The sequence below is a fragment of the Vicugna pacos genome, chromosome 9 (genome assembly GCF_048564905.1).
Source record: "Vicugna pacos chromosome 9, VicPac4, whole genome shotgun sequence".
Taxonomy (NCBI): domain Eukaryota; kingdom Metazoa; phylum Chordata; class Mammalia; order Artiodactyla; family Camelidae; genus Vicugna; species Vicugna pacos.
In genome coordinates this window covers 74,322,086-74,336,348 of record NC_132995.1, presented here as the reverse complement: position 1 = coordinate 74,336,348, position 14,263 = coordinate 74,322,086, and the positions used below count along the sequence as shown (strand labels likewise).

At 54.0% G+C, this 14,263-nt stretch overlaps 1 protein-coding gene across 7 annotated transcripts in view; it reads right to left on the bottom strand.

The window, feature by feature from the left end:
• ABCA4 (ATP binding cassette subfamily A member 4) overlaps positions 1-14,263 on the bottom strand; it is a 140,641-nt gene that overhangs the window by 91,492 nt on the left and 34,886 nt on the right. For all 7 annotated transcript variants that reach the window (XM_072968177.1, XM_072968183.1, XM_072968176.1 and 4 more), the window contains 2 exons: positions 9,994-10,121; positions 5,234-5,431 (listed from right to left, as the gene is read on the bottom strand). In XM_072968177.1, the coding sequence (XP_072824278.1) occupies positions 5,234-5,431; positions 9,994-10,121 (326 nt within the window). The remainder of the gene's footprint in view (positions 1-5,233; positions 5,432-9,993; positions 10,122-14,263) is intronic.

Here is a 14,263-nt window from a genome sequence, read left to right as displayed (position 1 = left end):
CCTTTTAAATGACAGCAAGGAAGGGGTAAATGCAGAGCTAGGCCCCAGTCCCTGGCCCCCAGGAGATCTTTGTGGGCCCCGGCAGGCTGTCCACCCTCTGGTCCCCTCACTGTTGGGTCCTGTGCTCAGGGGAGAAGCTGATTATAAGGAGAGTTAAGGAAGAATCCATGGCTATATTGAGACTCTTTAGGAATGGACATATATGAATGGTCGGTAGGGAAGAAATTTTAAGGCAAACTCTCTTAGCCTGGGATCTGACTTCAAAGGCTCCTCAAACTTCCCCGCTGCCCCACCCATGTGTCTGTGTGAACTTACATTTCTCTGGGGAAAAGGTTTAGAGCTGTTGTCAGATTCTCAAAGGCAGTCCTAACCCATGCAAAGATTAAGAACTACTGTTCTGTAGAGATAAGAAGTGTCGGAGGCCAAAATCCTTCTTTAAACCAGTTTTCCTGAGAGAAAGCCTGATGCCAGCACGCTGGCGCTCAGTCTGCTTCTGCTGAACAGAGACCAGACCTGGGACCCGTCATCCTCAGAGCGGCCTTCGTAGCAGCTTGTTTGTGTCCTAAGCGACTTTGGTTTTGACCTTTCAGTGTCTGTTCCTCTTAAATTCATAAAAAACCATCTGATCAGTCATGAAAATAAGCCCTGGGGTCCTCATGCCTGGAGACTAAAGGAAGCAAAGGCAGGCCAGCGGCAGTCACGCCCACAGGCCTAGAGTACGTTAGTGCACATTAATGTTCTCTCTTCTGTTTCCTTTTGTTTCTTCTTTTTCAAAATCAGTTCACCAAAATTGTGAGTTGTAATAGACACACAGTTGTGTAGATGTAGGAAGAATAAAACTAACGCTGTAAATCAACAATTCTTGTTGTGGCTTAATAACTTTCAAAAAACCAAAAAAACCCTATCTTCTGGCTTGGTTTCATTTTTGCTCAGCGGCCGCTCTGCGCCTCCCTCCATGCTGCTGGCACTGGGCACCTCTTCTTTCTCTTCTTCGCTCCCCAGAATGGGAGGAAGTTGACAGCCCAAAGATTCAGAAATCAGAGGGGAGAGGAAACCATGACATTGGGTCACTATGGGACCTTGTTGTAAAACCCTGGGGACAGGGGGCTTTTCCAGAGAATTTTGACACAGCAGTGTCACCTGAAAACTGAAATGCATAGCTGAAATTTAACAAACTGCAGCGAATGATCCCAGAGAGCAGAAACCATGGCCAGCTCGCACTGGGCAGGAGCAGTCCACCCACATTTATTCCCAGTGATTCAGGAATTCAGGGAGCAGAGCCAAGAACAAAGCAGGACATTGAAAAGAGCATGCAGTTAGCACCTCCGGGACCGGCCTTTCTTCTGCGGAACTCAGTGTTCAGCCACCCCATAGTCACAAAGGCAAGGGCAAAACGAAGTCAGAAAAGTAAAAACCGTGACAGAATACTAGATGAGGAAAAGGAAGGAGAGCTGAATCACGCAAGTCACACTGGAAGCGACTGCAAAGGGGAAAACCATGGGCCAAAATGCCGGGGAGGCCAATTTCCTCTATCAGCAGCCATTGGGAAGGGGGCGGGGAGGGAAACGCAGATTTCCCAGCAGTGTGGCAGGTCTTGGCACCCGCCTCGGTTCCCCTGCTGAAACTCCACAAATAAACATACAGAGCTGGAGGGACAGATTTGCTTCTCAGCAAGATTTCAAAGCTGTGCTCCAGGGTCGGAGGGAAAACAGGAAGGATCGCAGAGGGAGGAGGAGGAGGGGGAGGGACACATGCCTTGGGCCAAATCAGATGGGAAACAGCCCAACCTCTCACCCGAAACTGACACACCATTTTTTATGAGGTGTGAAACGTTTCAGGTAGTGTTGGCAATCACGGTACCCTGAGCCCAGGTCTGAGCAGCTGGGTTTCAAGTTGGGGGCGTTAAGCCCAAAAAGGCCACAGGTGAAGACAAGCTCTTTCAAACTGTCTCAACCCAGGTGAAACCGAGAAGGGCTGAAAGTCCTTGGAGAAAATCCAGCCAACTGGCTGCTTGTTTTGTTCCCAGACCACCTAGGTCACTGGGCACCCAGCGTGTGTGTGTGTGTGAGTGTGCAGGCAAGAACGTACATATGGGGGTGGGTGGGTGGAGTAAGGCGTGGGTACTGCATTTGGATTATTTGAGCATGACAACACTCATTTCGGATCTCTAAGGGGCCGAGGGAAAACACAGCTGGCCCCAGCTGGCGCTGTCTCCAATCCCCCTCCTCACGTCCCTCGGCTCCCGGTCCTGGTCTGGAGGTTACACTTCCACCCAGCACGCCCGGGTCCTGACACAACAGGGCAGGTGCTGTCACAGTGGTTTACAGAGATGGCCCTCCTGTCTTTGTTAATGAGCACCAACTTGATATTTACTAAAGCCTTATTTACACACCAGTGTACGTGCACATGAGAAACAGCCCAGGAAAACAGAAGGCGCAGACTTCCCTGCACGGGACCTAAGCATGGCTGCCCGCCAGCCAGCTGCAACAGCCGCCTCGGCCAGGAGCGGCCCCCGCCCAGCTGTGACCCTCGGACAAGGTCGGAGGCTCTGCCCTGGGCTTTTCTGTGCCTGCCTCAGGGTTGCTTTCCTAAAAGCACTGACAGGATGGGTACAGGAGTAATAAACGCAGGAGTCCCATCTTACTCTCTGCAATTCCTTTTAGGTTTCCTTCTTAGGAACTTTTTTTTTTAAATGTTTAGCCACTCAGTCCATTTGTCATATGGAAAAGCACATCTCAAGGGCATCAGACAGGGTGTTTGTCCTCTTGCTTGGGGCCCATGCGCCCTGTCTTGGTCAGGTCTTTCCCCATAGAGACAAGCAGGAAGGTGGGCAGGCCAGGCCACACATCTCCCAGGTGAGCCTGCCTCCTGCCAGGGCTCTGCCCTCTGCCCTCCGGGCAGCCTCTGGGTCACTCCCCAGCTTTGCTGCGAGGACAGCAAGCAGGAAGCATCTGGCCGTGGGGGTGATCGCATGGGGTGCTTTGCAGCCTTGGGGGCATTTGGGCACCGTTGTTACTGTGCTTGGTCCACAGCAACCGAGACTGTGAATCAAACTCCTATGCTGTAGGTCAGCGATTCCCCGGCGGGACGTTACAACGATGTGGGAAGACTTTAAAAACGCTAAAGGCACCCAAATCAGAATCTGGGGGGCAGAGGAGTGCCTAGGGGGCCAGGGCACTTGTAGGCTGCCCAGCTGACTCCGTGTGGAGCCAGGCTGGGAACCACCACTCCAGGGGCCAAATGTTGCTGATGTTGGTATTGCTAAGCCTCAGTGCTGTGACATGGCCTGCTTGCTAGTCTCGGGGTAACTGGGAGTTCAGTGAGGGCGGGAAGGCCATTGCTGGACCCTCGGCCTCAGCACAGTGCCCAGCCCAGTGCAGGCTGGAGTGCACGGACATGTGGGTACGGGTGGTGAGCAAGCATGTAGGACCCATCTCGGGTCAGTGAGGGTGACTGGCCAAAATTCTCCTCTGGCTTCTGAACCCTGACACTTGCCTGAGCAGCGTGTAAGGGCAGAAAGAAAGACATTCTGGTCTTTCTTGTCTGATAAGTAAACATTCCGAAGCCAGTGTCCTGAGTTTTGGGTCCAGTCCCGGACAAAAAGGGTTGCCCAGAACCCCCTTTCTCCTGCTACATCCAAGCCATCCTCCCAGAGTTGCTGGGCGAACCTCAAAGGCACATTTACTGCACCAGGGGCCAAGGTGCTTCAAAAAGAGGTATATGACCCTGCCCCTTTTCTACTGACCAGAGGGCTAGCCCAGGTACCCAGGGAGCCTCCGGCAACTCTACAAACAAAGGTACCGATTGCCCAGCTGTGCGGGGGTGCAGCTGCCCAGAATAAGGCTCCTTATCACCTACACACCCTCCTGGCTGATTCTGAAAACAAGCTAAGATGTTTATCTAAGATCAAGTTCCTCCTTGGAACTTTGGACAGAGACATTTGAACGATAAGGCTTTTTATTTTCCCTGTAGAAAACTGTTCTGGGGCCTTTAGCTCCCAGTGGTGGTGGTGTCCAGAGGTCCGACCCCTCCCACCCACTCTGGAGGCACCCCCCCCCAAAAAAGCTGGAAAAATCATGGAGTAACATTCCAAGGAACAGTCACTCGTTGAAGTGCACGAAGTGTGAACTCTGCCAGAAGCTACAGGGTCTTGTTCTACTTTGCTTCTAAAAGCCTCCAGCTTGCTTTTTAAGACAAGCTGGGAGTGGGTTTTCTGGGGTTTCAGAAAGCAAACATAAAAAAGGCAAAACACGAATTCCTCAACCAAGTTCTCGTGAGTGACACTCCCTGCAACACAGTTCCAGAAATTAAAATGTAGGCAAAAAAGAAAACACAATTCATGTATGTCACTTCTCTGAAGGATTCTAATTTTGAGTTTTTCTTAAAGCGTGGCCTGCAACGACCTCCATCACATTCACCTAAGGTATCAGGGCAGATCCTGGCGCAGCCTCTGGGGGCGGGGATTTGGAACTCGCTTCTGTAGCCAGCCTCCCTCATGGTTTTCATGCTCTCTAACGTGCAAGAACCACTGCTCTACACGACCTTTATATAATTCCCCCTCAGCTTAGCCTTCTAGCGAAACAGGAGCTATGAGTGGGTCCCAAGAAGCCTGTCTGATGCAGTTCTGAACACAGCACTGAGCTAGATCAGGCTTTTCAAATTTTTAGAAATTTTCTGTTATTTTCTTTCTATCCAGAAACAGCGAGCGTTGGAGTCAAGAGCAGACCCACAGGAGCGAGCAGGAAGTTCTCATCCACTGAAATTTATTAAATGCTTTGCATACATTTTTTATGTATCTTTTCTGCCACTCTATAGAGCATTGTATTTGTTTTATAGGTGAGCGATGGGGCAAGGAAATGTTAACCATCTTGTCCATGATCCCCTAGCTAGGACGTCAAACCAGGGGTCACATGAGGCCTCCTTCTCCTTTCCAAGCTGCCAGAGGTGGTGGAGAGGGCTTGTCCCACACTTGGGGTGGCCCTAGACCTGTGACAAGCACGTGTCTAATGGTGACCCCAAGGGTGACTCCTGGATGCCAGGGCCACTGGTCAGAAGTGCTATCAGCTGATTCTTGGGCCTTTGGGGCCTGTCTGGTCATGAACAAGGATTGTCCTGAGCATCAGGCTCATGTGCACCCCACCCGTCAATTCGTGAGTCTCCGAACGCCTGCCGCCAGGCCCCGCTGCACCAGGAAGTACCTCCTGAGGGGCGAGCAGCCGAGTGTCTCCCTTACCACATGGAAGAGCTTGAAGAAGTCCACGTTGGCATACAGCGTGTCCTCCATCCACTGCAGGGTGCCCTGGGAGAGGGAGCACAGGGCCCCGCGCGCCATCTGCCCGCCTCGGCGCTGGGGGAAGATGAGGAAGCGCTCCAGCAGGGCCTCGCTGCAGGCGATGTCCTTCAGCACCAGGTCTGGGACTCCGTACGCAAACTGCAGGGAGGAGAAACAACGTTGGAAACCTGCCCGCGGTCAGGGAGCGGCGGCCCTGCGGAGCCGTTCATGTCCTCACCCACGGAACCCGTGAACACGCTGCGCGGCACGGGGAGGGAACGAAGATTGCTAGTCAGCTGACTTGCAGACAAAGAGACTATTGAGGGGGGAGGGTACATAGTTCAAGTGGCAGAGAGCATGCTTAGCATGCACGAGGTCCTGGGTTCAGTCCCCAGTACTGCCTCTGAAAGTAAATAAACAAGTAAACCTAATTACCTCCCCCTGCAAAAAAAAAAATTTAAAGAAAATAAAATAAGACAAAGAGATTATTTTGGATAATTAGGTGAGCCCAATGTAATCACAAGGGTCCTTCCGATGTGGAAGAGGGAGGCAGAAGACACAATGTCAGGGTAGTCGGACGTGGGGAAGACTGGACAGGCACTGGTGACCTTGAAGATGAAAGGAGGCCACCGGCCAGGAATGCAGACAGTCTCCAGCTAGAAGCTAGAAAAGGCAACACTATGGATTTTCCTCTTGACCCCTCAGTGAGGAGCACAGCCCTGCTGGCACTTTGACTTTCAGATTCTGACCTCTAGAACCACAAAATAATAAATCTGTGTTGTCTGAAGCCACTGGGTGTGTGGTAATTTGCTACAGCAGCCATAGAAAGCAAACACACTCCTAAGCCTCATTTCATTAGAGGGACTTCACAATTTGAGCCATCCCTTCTCAACACACAATGCCGAGATACCGCCGGGACCTCCCCCCTGGAGCGGAGGTGAGGGGTGGACAGAATGGATTTGAAATGATGGCAAATGACCACCCCCACCCCTCCTTTCTCATCGGATTTAGCAAATAAAAACACTGGATGCCCAGGTAAATTTGAATTTTAGATAATCGATGACCAGCTTTTAGTGCATTCATGTCCCAAGTGGAGCCCAAGCGGGACACGCGTACGCTGAGAAAGCACTCGCTGCTTCCCTGAGGTTCAGATTTAACCGGGCGCCGACCCCGGGAGAGCCCGCACCACAGCTGCCAAGGAGCGCGGGTGCTGTGAAGCACGACGCCCACGACGGCGACTGGCCTCCTGGCCTCCTGGCCCCCAGTCTGTGGACAAGACCCTGAGTGGCGTGAGCAGGACGGGCTCCAGAGCTTCGGGGGCCTCTGTGACCCCCTCGGGGGGGGGGAGGGGCAGGCCCGGCCTCTGCTGCCCTCCTTCTGGAATCTGTCAGGCCCCGCCCGGCAGCCCAGCCCCTGAATGAAGTCCAGGTCGCAGCTGGTGCTGAGCTGGGGCGGCCGCCTTCAGTCTCACGGACCTGCAGCTGGGCGTCTGTTCCAACTGAGCCCTCCTGCTTTGCTCGCACCTCACTTCTCACCTCTGGGCAAAGCCTCACCCCAGCTCTAACCCCAGAGTCTAGAACATCTGAGGTGGAGGGGATTAAGGAGCTCGTTTTGCCCAAGGCTCTAAGATTCCGGAGGAGAGGAGTGCCGGAGGGGGGCTCGGTGACTGGGGAAGGCCACACGACAGGCTGGGGGGAAGCTGGGACACCAGGAAGGTGTCACTCAGCCATTCACTGCTCGCTCACTGAGCTCTCGCTCTGCAGGGAGGAGGGTAGTTACACAGGGATACACAGGGAATAAGATGAATTTTCTGACCTCCAAAAGCTCCCCAGCTAGCTGGAGATGCAGGCATTTCAAAGCAGTAGGTCCCAGATTGAATGCAGTGAAACCAGAGCACAGAAGAGGGAGTGTTAAGAACTGCTAGTGAAAGATAGCTGGTGCTTACTGAGTGTTTATTATGTGCCAGGCACTATTCTAAGTGCTTTATGGATATTAATTCTTTTAACCCCCACAGTCGCCCTATGTAGTAGGCACTTTTATTATCTCCATCTTACAAATGAGGAAACAGAGGCACAAAGTGGTTGATTAACTTGCCTGAGGGCACACCGTTAACTTGCTGAGCTCTGAAGCCGAGCTTGTGCTTAACCATTACCTGCTAGCTTTCTACTGAGCAGGGGAGGGTGGGGGGCAGGACAAAGAAAAGGGAGTTTGTACACCATTTCACTGAGGAGGCAACATTGGAGCTGGGCCTTCAGGAAAGTCCAGGAGTTTCCAGGCGGGGGGTGGGGCGGGGTGAGGGATGAGCCAGAGAACTGTAACAGTCTAGTGACGCCCTAGATGGGGAGAGGGGGTGCTGCTGTTCCCTTTGGAGCTGTGCTCAGACAGCAGGCAGAAAGGCGGAATATCCAGTCCTCCTGGTAAAGAACAAAATTCCATGTTTAATGAGGGTAATCAATCAGAGAGCTGCAAGCCACATGTGACTGTTTAAATTTAAAGTAATTAAAATTAAATAACATTTAAAATTCAGTTTCTCAGGTGCACTAGCCTCATCTCGAGAGCCCACCAGCCACTATAAATAGCACAGAGGGAACACTGCCGTCATGGAGGAAAGTTCTAGCCGACTGCGCTGTCAGGGAGTCACAGAGCTGGACGGAGGCCATGACAGAGGTCAGGAGGAAGGCACACAAGACCACTGGGCTGAGAAGCCGGTGGGCATGGAGGCAGCAGGGAGGCTGGGTCCACGAGACTGGCCTCAGCAAGCTGCTCCTTCTTGAGCTCTGGGTTTTGTTGATCAGGGAAGGTTCAGCCAGTCCGAACACTAAATAAAGCCCCCCGTCCAATGGCTGTGGCCCCACCTCCCCACATGAAGGGCCTCAGCCCGGATGCCAGCAGCACCGCAAGCGGAGACCCCAGTGTCACGCAGGTGAGGAGCCGCAGAGAAGCTTCCCCTCAATTCCTGCTCTTATCTCCAGCTCCCTTTCATTACTGCCTGGAAGTCATCACAGGCATTTCCAGGGCTTGAGTCTTATGAGCTGAAGAGAAATCAGAGGGGAGAGTGAGCAGAGGATGCTGCCCACCCCTGGGCGGGGAGAGGGAGGGGAAGCCGGGCGGGGCCAGGAGGCCAGGCCGGACCCCAAGGGCCTCGCCAGGATCGCGTGGCCGCCAAGCCTGGGCACCGCTGACACTAGGGTCCTGACACACTGTCTCAGGGCTGACCCTCAGTTCCCATCAACTAGTTTCGGTGAAAACCTCAGGTTCTGAGAAGCCAGAAAAGTAGGTATGTGCTTTCCCACTGTTGCACAGGAAGCCAGCTTGAAAATCCCCTTCGATGAAGCCAGCCTTAACCAGGCAAGTGGGTCCTCTCCCTCCTCTGGACTCAGACCTTGCGTGGGGACTGCACTGGCCCTGAAAACCTCTGTGACGCCTGGCTCTCCCCTGGAGTCTGGAGGAGGTGCAGGCCCAGCCAGGAGAGGTGAGAGGAGCGTGTGTGCTTCAGCCCCTGCCTCTCGCTCATTCTCACTGTGTTTATCACACAGGAACCCACACCCCCAGCATACTGGCCCAGGAGCCCGTGAGACCCAGACGGGAGCAGTGGGCCTCACCCCTGAACTGTCAGAACCATCTGGAGGGCTTGTGAAAACAGAGATTGCTGGTGGTCTGGGGTGGGGCCCGAGAATGTGCATTCCTGACAAGCTCCTGACCTCGCTGATGTAACCGCCATCAGACTCTGAGAACCGCGGAGGGAGAGAGTGACGCGCGCTGCGTTAGGAACGAGAGGGCCTGGACTCCGCACGGCCTGGGACAGCTCTGGCTCTGCTGTGCGCAGGCACTCAGCCTCGGGCCCTGCACGTCCCCGTCTCTCTGACCCATCTCAGATGAACGAGAGGAACACAGGCACTGACAGGTGTGAAGTCACACGCTAGTGGTAAAAGTGGTCTGAATAAACGCAGGAGATTATGAAAACAGACGAAATAGATCTGACAGGGATGGCAGGAGTCTTCCTGGCACGGCTTAGAAGCGGTCCGGGAAATCAGGCTCCACGTGCTGCCCTCACCAGGCTCTGTGACCCCCAGGGCCACCGTGGCACACTTGGTCCTGGCTCTGCCTGCTTCTTGGCCAGGACTCTCCTCTCACAGGCACCCTCATGGTGCCTTCTCTCCACCTAGATCTGCTCAAATACCGCCACCTCGGGGAAGCCTTTCCTGAGCGTCTCATTTAACACTGCCCCCTACTCCCTCCCCAACTCCCCCCACCTCCTGACCTTACCAGGCGTTCCTCACCGCCCCTCTCGCAGCCCGGAACCCCTGGAACCTGACTATGGCCCGCCGCCCCCGCTCTAACGTAGCTGCCGGAGTCAGGGGCTTCCTGTACTGTTCTGCCGTTCTCTAGCCCCTAGGACACACTACATACTTGATGAATACGTGGATCAACCTCCGTTTCCTCAACTACAAACGGAGTGTAAGCCACGTGACCTCTAAGGTTCCTTCCAGTCATAAAAATCTGAGATGTTTAAAGTGTTGCCAGGATTTGCGCCGCTTCAGAATCCTATGATGGGAAAGCTCGTCATCGCCAGTGACCCCAGGTATTATTCTGAGTGTGGCATGAGTCACAGACTCTGAATGTGGAAGCAAGAAGGAAAAGACCCAAGGTCTCCCGTGGCTTTCTCAAGCTCCGTGCCCACTCCTGCCCTCAGGGACCACTGACCAGCGCCACCTCCCTACCTGCTCTGGACGGACTTGGGAGTTGACCAGCAGGTAGACAACCGAGTCAGACAGACCAATGTTCTTCACAAGAAACAGTGTCAGTGTTTCCTCATCCTTTAGGATGTCCCGAATTCGTATTCCTCTTCCTGTGTATGAACGAAACAAAAAACAGGGTGTTGAAGGGGAGATGAGCCAAAAGAGGGAAAGTCTGGAATTAATCGGAAAGATTTCTAATTGACTCTCAGAAGAAGGCTCTGTTCGCAGGTGCCCTGGCAGCACGTAAGGGTCAGGGTGCCTGCCAGCAGGCTGTCGCCAACACAGTCACAGCACTTACTGCTGAAGCAGATTCAGTGAGAAGGCATAAAGGGGGAAAAGGTTAGGTCAGGATTGGGATGAGGGTCATCAGACGCTTTGTGGAGTTGGTCTTGGACCATGGGGTGGGGGTGAGGAGAAATTTTGTTGCCCCTGGAAATATTTGGCAATTTCTGGAGACATTTTTGGTTGCCAGAAGTGGGGAAGTACCAGTGGGCAGGGGCCAGGGATGCAGCCAAATCTCACAGTGCATGAGACGCCTCTTCCCCTACAAAACAAACATCTGGTCCGGAAGGCCGGCAGCGCTGAGGCTGCAAAGCCCTGCTCTAGAGCTGGGGAGACACGAGCTCTGTCCACCCTGCCGTCCTCATGGCAGGGAGGACCCTTCCTGGTGTTTCCGTCATCTCAGCGGAGGCTCTAAGCTCAGGGCACAGACATGGACTAAGACAGACGCGGCTGTCTGGGGCAGGAAAGTCTTCAGGTGGAGAAAGGGGGATGACCGTTGCCTGGCTTGCAGGTTCATGTCCTGACCAGCCCAGCCGCGTTCTCTCTGCCTCCACTCAAAACCTGCCGGAAGCAGAGATTTCTTATAAAAAGGCACAAAGCACTCCCAGAACTCCCTGCGTCTGGACTTTCCACATCTATCTCTTAGCGTCGTCGTGGGAATGCAAGGTGCTTAGCTCCCAGCTCAGAAAATGCTTGTTCTGATTGCTTTAATAGTATTCTTACCCTTCCCCAGGGACTCACACCCATCTTCTCCACCTGCTTCCAGGCACAACTCTCAGCCTCAAGCCGGCCCCTGCTACAGCTCATGAGGTGCCACGAGAGAAGCGAGTGACGGGCCCAGATAGTTGTGGAACCATTTCAGCATTAAGGGAAAGCACCTGGGTTGCATGAAAATGCTCGTCTCTCTATCCCAACTTCTCCGGGAGCCTGGTTGACGGCTTATCTCTGTTCCTCTTGAACTAACTCCAATCATCAACCCTCCCTGCTCCTTCCAGGTTCTAACACCTCAGCGCTCCAACTGCTCCCTCCCACTTTCTCCCCTCATCACGCAGCCAAGAGGCCTAGCCCCCTGAGTGTCTGACAGCCATCTCTTCACGTTCAGGCTGTGACTTCTCTGTACATCCCTGGTCCAGACTGATTCACTGCTAACTTCCTCTGGTAAGGAGATGGGCCAACCAGGCAGCTGGGGTAGGGGAACCAGCCCTGAGGTTCCACTGCACGGCAGCCCCTCTTGCCATGATGGGTGCCCCTTCGAGTTGTACCATCGCGTAGTCAGTCCAGTATCACTACCTTTTGCATAGGAAAAGGCCAGAGCCTTTAGGGGGACCTGAATATAGCTGTCCGTTTTATCTTCAGTGGGTAGATTCCAAGACCCCCAACGGATGCCTGAAAGCACAGACAGTACGGAGCTCTATTTGTACTACATATTTTTCCCTGTACATACATACCTGTGACAAAGTTTAATTTATAAGTTAGGTACAGTAAGAGACTATCTGAATTGCCAGCACCCTTGTGCTTTGGGGCCATCGGTAAGTAAAGAAAGGTTTACTTGAACACAAGCACTGTGGTGCTGTGATAGCCGACCTGATCACCGAGACTTAGGTTAGTGAAGTGATCAACGAGGGGGACACCTAGACGAAGGGAGGTTACAGGTCTCCGGCAGGAAGGAGCAGGAGGATGTGCGATTTATCACTCTACTCAGAACGATGGGCAACTGAAAATTTAGGAATCGTTTATTTCTGAAATTTTCCATTTAATATCTTCGGGCTGTGGTTGACCACAGGTAACTGAAACCACGGATCAGGGGGACCACTCCAAGGGAGCAGTTCTGGGAGGTGCTGTTCTATTCTATTCTTGTCTTCCCCTCTTTTCCATAACGAATGTCCTGTCATCTACCTTTTCCTTCCCCTGGGGTGCCAGCTTGGTTGTTCTCCAAGTCATTTCTTTGTAGACAGCATTGCAGTGTATCCTCAGCCTCCAGCAACACCCCCCCCACCCCCAGCATACACACACACATGCGCACACACATGCACGTATGCACACGCATGCATGCACGCACACGCATGCATGCACGCACACACGCACGCAGAGTCTCCTGAGAGCAAGGGGCAATGGGTCCTGCTTTTCTTGTACTCCCCGTCACACCTACGATGGTGGGCACAGCGGTGTAAGCCCTTGAAGTCCCCTCTATCTGACACCCAGCATTAGAACCTGACATGGAATCAGGGTCTTGGTAAATGTCTGTGGAACGACAGGAGACACTCGGTAAATGTCTGTTGTCCTGACCTGAGCGTCAGGACCCTACCTGGCTGTTTAACTCTTCCTTGTTCTTTAACTCCCTCACCTGACCCTACATACAAATACCTCGCTGGGGAGAAGGGACAAAACAAGGGAGGCTGGGAGTGATTTCGCCCCGGCCCAGTGTCCCGCCCAGGTGCCTGGGCTGCGGGGCCCCCGGGAGAAGGGGCAGGAGCGTGCTGGCCCAGCACACCTGAGGAGGGGTGGGGCCACCCTGTCAGGAAAGCGTGGGGCCCAACATGTACGAGATGGCTGATAGCAGACAGAAGCCCCACTAGACTCCTGAGGGAGAAATGTGAACTGGGGGCCTCAGGAAAGAAAAATAAATGTGGTCTAAAATGTGGTTCTTCTTGTTCTCTGCCCTGGGAAGACTAGAGGCTCGGGGAGGGGGCTGCTGAGGCCTGGGGGTGGAGTGGAGCTGTGGTCGGGGTGGGAGGGAAGGCGGGAGAATGCGTGCGTGCGGCTCAGGGGAAGAAGGTGCTTAAAGATGACTGAGAGACCGCAGAGCTGGCTTGTAGGGGAGAGCGGAGGGGCCGCCCGGCTGGTCTCTTACCATTAACCCTCCTCTGCTGAGAATGCAGCACCACAGGTTTGCTAGGAGGGGAAACTGCCTGGGGTCACAGCAGGCATCCTCTCCCAGGTGACTGGGAACTGACAGGCAAAAGTGCACACCAGCAACGGCCCAACATCTGGCTTTCAAAGGCTTCACCCTCCACTGCGGCTGTGGGGTGAGGAGGCGGTGCTCGCAGGGAGCGAGGTCCCCAGGTGGCCCCGGGACAGACCCCGAAGTCGTCTTCAGTGCTGGCACGGGACTTCAGTCCCAGGCCTGCAATTCCTTTAGAGCCTTTGTCCCTCCAAGTGGGGACAGCCCCCTGTCCCCTCCCATGGCCACCAAGGCTGGAGTTCTGCAGTTTGGAGAGCCCTGGCTGACCTTCGCTGACCCCGTCTCCTCAGACCTGAAGCTGCCCTCGCGGAGGGAGTGGACGCTCTCCCACGGCCTGAAGGCCGGCAGAAGGGGCGCCTGGGGCCGGCTCAAAGCTAGCCCAGCGTCTGATTAGGAAGCAGTGATTTTGGTTCTCATAAGCAGGCTAGAAAGACCACAAAGACTTTGTGGTTTGAAACGACTTCCTTTATTCTTCCTCCCAGCTGGACTCCATCTCACAACCAGACAACAAAATGAAATGTCTGCGGGGTGAATGGGGTGGACGTCAGTCCCGGGTTGGCCAGCCCCTGCCCCCCTGCTTGTTTAACCCTGCGGCCCTCTGCTCCCGTTACTGGGAAGGTGCTGGCTGTGCACACACCGTACGAGGCCCTTCAAGAGGGAGTTAAGTAAACTCTCCCACCCGGGGCAGCAGGGAAGGTGGTGTTTGTGATACGGCTTTACTGCTACGTAAAGTATCTGCGTTTCCATTCTGAAAGAATTTCAGTGCAGTGAAATAGTCTTGACAGTCATCTGCTCACACTCCTGTCCTTTGTTACTCCAACGGGGAGAGAAGGGAGGAGGCGGCCAGCTGGAGGACGATCAGGTCCTCCTTGGGCAACTTTCCCCTCCTGACACCCTGTGCTCTTTGAAGCCCCCCTGCTTCTCTCCACCAGCCCAGATGTGGTGTGGCCACTGTCCCCTCAATCCTCCCGCTTCTGCCCTGGGAGCCCTCGGGGAAGGCACTGCTCT